A 10,319-nucleotide genomic window follows, 5' to 3' on the forward strand; every position below is an offset into this window, starting at 1 on the left:
GTGTGGCATTTTGTTCTCTTCTCTAATTGTTGAGGCATTCATATGAAGCAGCACCCGCTGGGCGTGAGCTCCACAAACTTCCTGCCCATTGTCTTCCTCATAGCTCCTTGCCTGACCGCTCTTCACAGGATGTACGCGAAAACGCACGATAGTTCAGTTAGCGTCCTCAAATGACTTATGCTAGGCGGCCATGCTAGGCGGCCACACGACATGTTCTGTCATACGCTGGCAGCGTTGAAATGCAGCGTCCATTTGTTTCGTTGAGAAGGGTGAAAGGGCGTAGTTGCTGATTGCAGCATCGAAAGAGAACGCAGTGTTCACTCATGCAGCGCGGTTTTGTGGTGGGCTGTGCAGGTCGAGTTGCTTGGGCACTTTCTCCCGTGGGCACTTTCTCCCTCTGCCAGGGCTCTTCACTGTGGCTGTACCGCTTTGTGACACTTTTCCCTTGTGCTCTGAGCAGTTGTTGAGTGTCACTCCGTTCTCTCTACCCGTCATTGTGGCGGCGCTCATGTGAGGCGACGTTCACCGGGTTTCAGGACAACAAACGTCGTGCTGCATTATTTAAGTATTGAGCGTCTTGGCGTTTTGAACAGCTAGTATGCGCTGACGCACGATAGCCTCATTGCCGTTTCCATGTCACCTAGGTAAGGCTCTTTCTGTCAATCACTTCGCAGCACTGGAATATAGTTTTTCTCCATTTGGTTTAGACGTTCGCATGCAGAGGAACTTCGGTCCATCAACACTGCTTTTGGCGTTGCTTGCTGCAGGCGAATGTCGTCGATAGCGAGTTCCTTGTAGAGCGGCTGAGCACGATTGTGAAGGGATATAACGGGAGTGTGGTTAATAGTGTTTACCGTTGACACTGAAAAAGACTTCGAACCACGCACTGCAGACTAGAACTCCACACTTGCAAAAGCTTTCAGCATGCGAGTGTGAAGGCATTGACATGCGAGTGTGAGGGCATTGACGTGCGTGTGTGTTGATGTAGAGTTTTAGTAAGTGGAGCTGTTTGTGGGCAGCAGCTTGGTGTGTTTGAGTGTGGTTGGGTGGGAGTTTTTCTGTGTGTGTTGTTTCACAGCGCTGTGAGTGGTTGCTTGCAGTTCTACAGATGCAAGAATTTTGCCACGGTGTAACTGCTATCGGGTCCTTGCACGGAAGGCGGGTAAAAGGACGTTGCTGCTGAATGCGACGTGGAAACAACAACGAGTTTTTACACGATGCAGTTCACCTTCGAGGCGGCCTCTAGAGATTTTGGCTGCCTGAGCAGTCTCTGCTTCTGACCCGATTGTTTCCTGTGGTTTCACATCTCACAGACACATCTCCCTGCGCTGTAAGCCGGCGTCAGGTGCCATCGTGCTTCCGTCTGCCATTGTCAAGGCATTAATATGCGGCGACGTCCACCGGGTTTCAAGTCGGCAAGCTACGTGCTGCATTTGCCGCCTCATCTTGCTTGCCCTACGCCTCTCCACAGGATGTACGCGGTAATGCAGAATGGCTCAGCTAGCTTTCTCAAGTGGCCTGCGTTTTGCGGTTTGGCGGCGATTTCTTGTCATTAGCTGGCAGCATTGAAATGCAGTGCCATTTGGTTTCGTTTCGGCGTGCACACGCAGCAACTGTGGTTGGGTGTTTGGAGGGAAGGCGGGTGAAAGGGTAGGGCGGGGTAGTTGATTGCAGCGTGGAAGGCGCAACCAGTTTTCACGCCGTGCAGTGTGGTTTCGCGGAAGCCTCTCTAGCTTCAGGCTGGGGGGTCTCTGTTCCCGTCTGCAGTCGCTGTGCACTGTGGTCTCGCAACTCGAAATGCAGTGCCATTTGGTTTCGTTTCGGCGTGCACACGCAGCAACTGTGGTTGGGTGTTTGGAGGGAAGGCGGGTGAAAGGGTAGGGCTGGGTAGTTGATTGCAGCGTGGAAGGCGCAACCAGTTTTCACGCCGTGCAGTGTGGTTTCGCGGAAGCCTCTCTAGCTTCAGGCTGGGGGGTCTCTGTTCCCGTCTGCAGTCGCTGTGCACTGTGGTCTCGCAACTCGCTGACACGCTCTCTCCGGTTGTGAGCAGTTGTTGGGTGGCATTGTGGTCCCGTCCGCAACTGTTGAGGCGCTAGTATGAGGGGACGTCCACCGGGTTTCAAGTCGGCAAGCTACGTGCTGCATTTGCCGCCTCATCTTGCTTGTCCTACGCCTCTCCACAGGATGTACGCGGTAATGCAGAATGGCTCAGCTAGCTTTCTCAAGTGGCCTGCGTTTTGCGGTTTGGCGGCGATTTCTTGTCATTAGCTGGCAGCATTGAAATGCAGTGCCATTTGGTTTCGTTTCGGCGTGCACACGCAGCAACTGTGGTTGGGTGTTTGGAGGGAAGGCGGGTGAAAGGGTAGGGCGGGGGAGTTGATTGCAGCGTGGAAGGCGCAACCAGTTTTCACGCCGTGCAGTGTGGTTTCGCGGAAGCCTCTCTAGCTTCAGGCTGGGGGGTCTCTGTTCCCGTCTGCAGTCGCTGTGCACTGTGGTCTCGCAACTCGCTGACACGCTCTCTCCGGTTGTGAGCAGTTGTTGGGTGGCATTGTGGTCCCGTCCGCAACTGTTGAGGCGCTAGTATGAGGGGACGTCCACCGGGTTTCAAGTCGGCAAGCTACGTGCTGCATTTGCCGCCTCATCTTGCTTGCCCTACGCCTCTCCACAGGATCTACGCGGTAATACAGAATGGCTCAGCTAGCTTTCTCAAGTGGCCTGCGTTTTGCGGTTTGGCGGCGATTTCTTGTCATTAGCTGGCAGCATTGAAATGCAGTGCCATTTGGTTTCGTTTCGGCGTGCACACGCAGCAACTGTGGTTGGGTGTTTGGAGGGAAGGCGGGTGAAAGGGTAGGGCGGGGGAGTTGATTGCAGCGTGGAAGGCGCAACCAGTTTTCACGCCGTGCAGTGTGGTTTCGCGGAAGCCTCTCTAGCTTCAGGCTGGGGGGTCTCTGTTCCCGTCTGCAGTCGCTGTGCACTGTGGTCTCGCAACTCGCTGACACGCTCTCTCCGGTTGTGAGCAGTTGTTGGGTGGCATTGTGGTCCCGTCCGCAACTGTTGAGGCGCTAGTATGAGGGGACGTCCACCGGGTTTCAAGTCGGCAAGCTACGTGCTGCATTTGCCGCCTCATCTTGCTTGCCCTACGCCTCTCCACAGGATGTACGCGGTAATGCAGAATGGCTCAGCTAGCTTTCTCAAGTGGCCTGCGTTTTGCGGTTTGGCGGCGATTTCTTGTCATTAGCTGGCAGCATTGAAATGCAGTGCCATTTGGTTTCGTTTCGGCGTGCACACGCAGCAACTGTGGTCGGGTGTTTGGAGGGAAGGCGGGTGAAAGGGTAGGGCTGGGTAGTTGATTGCAGCGTGGAAGGCGCAACCAGTTTTCACGCCGTGCAGTGTGGTTTCGCGGAAGCCTCTCTAGCTTCAGGCTGGGGGGTCTCTGTTCCCGTCTGCAGTCGCTGTGCACTGTGGTCTCGCAACTCGAAATGCAGTGCCATTTGGTTTCGTTTCGGCGTGCACACGCAGCAACTGTGGTTGGGTGTTTGGAGGGAAGGCGGGTGAAAGGGTAGGGCTGGGTAGTTGATTGCAGCGTGGAAGGCGCAACCAGTTTTCACGCCGTGCAGTGTGGTTTCGCGGAAGCCTCTCTAGCTTCAGGCTGGGGGGTCTCTGTTCCCGTCTGCAGTCGCTGTGCACTGTGGTCTCGCAACTCGCTGACACGCTCTCTCCGGTTGTGAGCAGTTGTTGGGTGGCATTGTGGTCCCGTCCGCAACTGTTGAGGCGCTAGTATGAGGGGACGTCCACCGGGTTTCAAGTCGGCAAGCTACGTGCTGCATTTGCCGCCTCATCTTGCTTGCCCTACGCCTCTCCACAGGATGTACGCGGTAATGCAGAATGGCTCAGCTAGCTTTCTCAAGTGGCCTGCGTTTTGCGGTTTGTCGGCGATTTCTTGTCATTAGCTGGCAGCATTGAAATGCAGTGCCATTTGGTTTCGTTTCGGCGTGCACACGCAGCAACTGTGGTTGGGTGTTTGGAGGGAAGGCGGGTGAAAGGGTAGGGCGGGGTAGTTGATTGCAGCGTGGAAGGCGCAACCAGTTTTCACGCCGTGCAGTGTGGTTTCGCGGAAGCCTCTCTAGCTTCAGGCTGGGGGGTCTCTGTTCCCGTCTGCAGTCGCTGTGCACTGTGGTCTCGCAACTCGCTGACACGCTGTCTCCGGTTGTGAGCAGTTGTTGGGTGGCATTGTGGTCCCGTCCGTAACTGTTGAGGCGCTAGTATGAGGCGACGTCCACCGGGTTTCAAGTCGGCAAGCTACGTGCTGCATTTGCCGCCTTATCCTGCTTGTCCTACACCTCTCTGCAGGATGTACGCAATAGGGCAGTGGTCGTGGGTGTGCTCTGGGCTAGTCATGTGGTGGCGTCGTGCAACTGGCAACGGCATCAGCGAGGCTGTATGTCTGTGTACGGTGGCAGTGAGTGCAACTACTTGCGGGTTGGAGCGCGGTGTGGTTGAGAGCGTGGCGCGTTGTCCCATGCTTTGGTCTGCACTGATTTTCATTTTTGGCGGGACGTTTGAACTTTTTGAGCGTCCACATGACGTTTTCGCTGAACTGTGCTTTGTCGGTGCGTTGAAGGTGCCCGTTTCTACTCAGATTGGCCTGCTCAACTTTGCCCAGCCTCTTGTCTAAACGCCGCCGGTATGTTTTGAGCGCTGGCCGCTTAGTTGGCTTGATGAGAGCAAATTGCCCTTATCGCTAAGGCTATGCTTCTTGGTCTGTCACTATGAATTCGTCTCCTTTTGCGGAGAACAGAGGACTCTCAATACTCTAGTGGATACGTGCATTCTTACTATACGGCACGTAGTCAGGCAGTCACTTCGGTTTGTTTTTATGGATAATAGTGAGTACGTGGTGACTTACTCTTTCGTGTGGTCTTCTGATGCGTGGCTGTTTGGTCGCCAGCGATAAACTTTCGGGTGGATTTCCTGTTCACAGCTTAGTTTTTTGTTTTTTCTCAACAGATGTAGATGTGCTATCTGAGCAATATTTCAAATTGCTTGACAGTAAACTTGTGTCATGGTTCTCCTGCTCTTTTCATATGATTGGGCTGGTAGAACCTCGTATTTTGTGCGAAATCCACGATGCATGGGAAAGAGCCCAATACTTTCGTTCTACAGCACTCCTTCAGTTTGCGGCTGATTCAGAAGCTCAAGGTGAATTTCCTGCTTGGCTTGCCAAGTCTGCTGGTATAGGTATCATCGATTTGAGTGAAGCCTGCAGTAGCTACACACCTCTCACCTAGTCTTCAATGCATTTATCTGCATTTCTTATGCTAAGACCAACAGTGTTTGTGGCCTGCCGAACTCGACCCCCAAGAAAATGTTTCTGGGGCACCCGGCCGATGTGGTGCATTTGCATTTAGGCTGATGAAGCTCCACACTTTCTCTTTTCCTCTCGCTGTACCCTAAAACAGTGCGCTAGTGTAGGTGAGCATTTGCATTTGTGCATTTGAATGGAATCTTCGTATGCACCTTCTTAAAGTCATTGACGCTGCTCACACCGCTTGATGGCTATTTCCATCTGTAGATTAAAGCCCTAAAACCGTTGGCTTTCTGGTGACAATGCCAAACAAGGAGCTCTGGTCATTCTCTAGAGTGTGAGCATCATCCTGGTGTTTGCCTGCATCTGCGCAGCTTTTTCATAATCCATTTTCACTAACGAGTAATCTACTTTCAAAGGGTCTTTTCGAAGAAACTTTCAAGCAACGCCTTCCTAAATTATCATCCACGAAGTGTATGTCTGTTGTTTTGCTCTAGAAGCTCATTATTTCTCTTCAGTAGGTTTAGCAGCAGCATATGGAAACCGCAGAATGGCTCAATAGAAGTCTGCAAAAATAGCTCCACGTGTTCCCCTCGTTTATACGAGCACGGAATTATCCTAGTCCAGGAGTGCAAAAGTATGTGGCCGGCATGACTCAGTCGAAATGAACGTCTGAGGAATTGCATTTATTTGTTTGCCTGTGTAATGTAACTAAGTGAAGAACTCCTCCTTGCAAAACGTATGTCGCGAGCATTTCACAAAAATGGTAGGAACATGACATGCACCGTTTTCGTGTGAACTTCTGTTTAGAAGCAGAAGAAATTCAATGGATATACAGATTTTTCATTGATGGCAGATGCTCAACAATTTGCTGTTCTCAGCGGGCATCCCAGCATGTTTTAGCTCCACTGCCTGAGGCGTCCTCTCGCCAGCACATAATTACGAGTATACTTCACCCAGATGTGGTACACATTCCTAGATAGGCATATGCTGCTAATGTCAAGGCAAAAGCAGGTCTCCGAAGTAGACGAGCTTCCGAAAACCATAACTCCATGAAAATAGAGTACAGTACTTTATTAGTTAGTCACTCATTTTCCTACATGTGGTGGATAGCCGCCCGTTAGTCGCATCGTGCGCTCAAACAGCTCAGACTCTACTGACGACCCGGAAGTAGTACTGCACACATGCTTTGGTCAGTATAGATATAAATCTCCGGGAATATTATTATGACGCAGATGAGCAGAAGCAGGCTAGTCAATCAAGCATGTGTGACACACACTTCGCGCAAGCCAGACTGCAGTAGTAATGGTCCAATGGTACAAGCGAGCAATATGCGCACATAACATCCACTGGGATGCGCAGGGTAGAAAATACCCGTCAGGCAGGATAGGTGAAAACACCTGCCCGCATAAAACCAGACCACCTGGACATGGGCTCATCATCATAAAAGGGCCCTCCAAAGAGACGGGTAGCAGAAACTGTTTTGCAGGTATGTCGTACCAATAGTACCGCTTTTTTGAAGCAGGAGACAGAGCACGTCCGAAGCCACTTCATGCAGGTGAATGTGTGTGCGCTACGGCAAGCGCCAGCAGCCATGCAGCCGATCAGTCATGAGAAGGGAGACAATACGGGAGCTACCCTTAGGCCTAATATACATAGAGTCACGAAGTTAGGCCTCAACCAACGTTGTTCGGAAGATGCGCTGGTGGGTTGCGCCCACTCATGGTACAGGTGTGGACTTCGCAAATTCGGCACGGCCAAAGCAATTCATGGTTTCGAACATTTGCGGTCCGGGAATTGTCCGCGAACTAGTTGCTAACCATCGGCAACTGAGACCGTAATATGTACTTGCCAACTGCGCGAAGATATTCCGCACAAGGGATGAGGACGCCAGCAGCTGAGCTAGCAGGCTGCTCCTTGTCTGCCCCGCCACGTTTGTTCTTCATGACGCTAATCGATGGTGCTTCAGTCGGTTTGGAAGACTGAACACAAGCAGCAGCAGAATCGGCTCACTTGCAAGGAAGGCGGGTTGCTGAATCAGAGGTATGGAGAAACGAAAAATGCATTAGCGCTGAGCCTAGACACCCACTCGCAGGATTCAGAGTTCTAATACGAGCACAAGTGACAGAAGGCGTCCCTCCATGAGGAGTCACGTGGGTGCGGAGCGCTGAATCGAAGGGGAGGGACACATGGTAGATTGTCGGCAGATTGTCACCCGAAGCAAGAGGGGATCTGCTCGCTTGTAATAATATGAAATCGACTTTTGGGAGCTGATCACCACGTTGCAGTTTATGCTACTTTGCCTACGCAGAGAAAAAAGAGTCTTGAGGGAGCAAAAGAGATTCTTAGCACCCTCTAGGTGAATGAAACAGCGGTGTGCAGTCAACTCAAGGAATTATTCGCCGGCAGCATTGTCGTATGCGCAAGGCCTTCCAATTCACTGCGACCAATGAAGGGCAGCCACATATGAAGGGCGTAGCTGTAGAGCTAACTATCGGGTCCGAGTGAGAATGCTTATCGCAGATTATCAAAACCTTTGATCTTGTCCTACGGCTATACTGGCTGACTGACCACAAGGTTGCTCGCTACATTCAGTCGGATACTCTACGACCAGTAGTGCGGTCTACCAATAAAAACAACAAACACGTCAAACGAGCAGAAACCCAGCCCAAGCAGGCTCCGATGCGGGCCCCTGCAGAGCACGCCCAAAAGACTCCGGCGCAACCAGTGTCTACAAAAAAGTCGGCAATGGCACCTACACTTCTTTGTCTAATGATGCAAGGATGTGAGGGAAACCCCGCGGCCAAGGACAGGAAGTACATCAAGGGGCGACTGTGTCCGGTGTAGTGCAACACTGCTTATTTGACGCTGGCACTAGAAAGTCCCTACTCATTACTGGCTTCATTGGGTGTAAAGATGCAGGAGACAACTGATTCGTCCAAGGAGAGAGAAAAACTCCTGATGTCTAAGCCAGACAAACACCGTGGCCTAGACTCTGCTGCACAGCCCCGAAAACCTGTTAGCCGCGCCAGCAGGCGACATGAACGGAGAAAAGCCCCCACAAACAGGTACTTTTGTAGCCACTGCGTCATCTCATTGCGCCACAAGTATACGAGGGACGGGAGATGATGCGCCGCCATCCATGTCTCGCTTCCCTAGTAGTGAGCACACTGGACCACCCAGAGCTAATGATTGATGCCTTGGGTGCAGAGTTTCTCTTGAGCCAGTACACTGGCAACAGCTTCCCTTCAGGAGTTAAGCTATAATGACGGATAATGACTTATTTAAACTCCGAGCTACAGCCAAGTTGGGAGGCGCTTATGCATTACCTGCTGTAAACCATCAGCTGTCTGCGAGCCAGCGGTAGAGATTCCCGCAGTACAAAGTGCACGAGAAGAATGAGCAGCCACTTCATAACTCCGTCTCATACTTAGAGCAAGAAAGAATTAGTTCTCCTTCTGCTGCCCTGAAACTAAACTTCGAGCGCACAAGACCTGCCTGGCCCTAGGCATGCGGCGAGCACTGCTCGGGAGTCGCCTGCAGCCAAAGCATGCACCCAGTGGGAATTTACCAAAGACGTCTTAGAGAACGAAACCTTTTTATTTATTTACACACATCAGTCCCAATTTTTAAGAGCTGGATTCCTTAAGGTATTATTGGTGGAATGCTGCATCGTTATATCCTCCTGAGCACTGATGGCCGTTGTTGTTCTGTGGGACCTTCATTTTGGAAGATAAAAGCTCCTACGAATAAACGTATCAATGCTGATCTGGGATTCACTCTCCATAAAGCAGCATGTCGCATTTTTCTGTATGCCTACAGAGCCCACTGGCCGGCGTATTTGCACCGCCTGGACATGAATTAATATGTGGCAGTCCATGGGGAACCTGCACTAGGACAAGTTTGACACACAGCTGCTGCCCCAGTATACACACAGTGGGGTCGCTTGTAGTTGGTTTTCTCACTGAGGACCCAAAGAGCGCCGCGTCCTTATCCACCTATTCTGTTAAGCAGGTGTGCAGCCGATTCTGCAGCCACCTGGAGGAATGTTTCCGGACAGTAGGTATGAGTGTTTGGTGACAGCATTTTCCAGTTCTGCGCGCACATGCGAGTGTGTGTATTTGGAATGCTATGAGCTCTTATTGCACAGAGCTTGCCTCAGGAATGTCGACCTCTCCGTCTCCCTCACAAGTCTCAGCTGGGAGCAACAATTCCACCGACTGTTTTCAAGACATTTTGTCCCAGCAGCTAAGCGTAGATGCATCCATGCGAGATGAATCGCTGGTCCCAAGGGAGGCTTTGGCCTACACGCCTCCGCCGTCAGAGATACTGAAGGTAAGCGTTCTAGGAACCAACGCCGTCACAAATGTTTCAGTCCATTAGCCATTAGTTTTTCCTGGCATTTGAAAGTGAGGTCGAATTCTTTAGTTGGTCGAGCACTCGAAAAAGAGGGGGTGTTCGGGTCGCCGGCACAGCAGGAACAGATGACGGTGCTAAACAGCGATTATTCTGCGTTTTCGGCTCCCTTGGAGCCTGTGTTAGGCGCGCGTCCCATTCGTTTGATTTTCGGTGATCTCGAATTAACGCCTCACGAGCTCGAGGGCCTCTTCGAGGTGCGGCAGGCAATGGCGAACGACAAGGAGCTGCGGGAATCCCCCGTTTTTTCAGATGACAGATACACAGTTCGCTTCCTTCAGGGGTAAGAGCCATCATTAATTTGTTCTCTCGGCTTTTCTTTCCTTTCAGGCTAAAACAGCAGCTTTGGGGCAAAAGGGCTGTTGTCTCCTCATGCCTGTACCGTTGTGGATTGTGAATGAGTGCGTTTTTTCCAAATAGAAACGACTGGGATGTGGCCCGTTGTATTCACGATATGAAGAGGCATTTGCACTGGCGCGCACAGAACCTTCCCGCACGACGCACCGACGTAGAACATTTATTTGTGAGCAGCCGTTTTACCCTAAATTTGTTTTAAAACATTGTTGGGTCTTATAGGAAAATCAAGGTGATCCGTATT

At 51.5% G+C, this 10,319-nt stretch overlaps 1 protein-coding gene across 1 annotated transcript; it reads left to right on the forward strand.

Moving 5' to 3' along the window:
* Positions 1-9,436: 9,436 nt before the first annotated feature.
* ETH_00028150 (uncharacterized protein) lies at positions 9,437-10,008 on the forward strand (the record flags this gene model as incomplete). The annotated part of the gene is made up of 2 exons (XM_013380304.1): positions 9,437-9,640; positions 9,781-10,008. The coding sequence occupies 2 exons, from the start codon at positions 9,437-9,439 to the stop codon at positions 10,006-10,008; spliced, it is 432 nt and encodes a 143-aa protein (XP_013235758.1).
* Positions 10,009-10,319: the final 311 nt, after the last annotated feature.

This window comes from Eimeria tenella, genomic scaffold, assembly GCF_000499545.2.
Source record: "Eimeria tenella Houghton genomic scaffold, Eth_scaff51, whole genome shotgun sequence".
NCBI lineage: Eukaryota > Apicomplexa > Conoidasida > Eucoccidiorida > Eimeriidae > Eimeria > Eimeria tenella.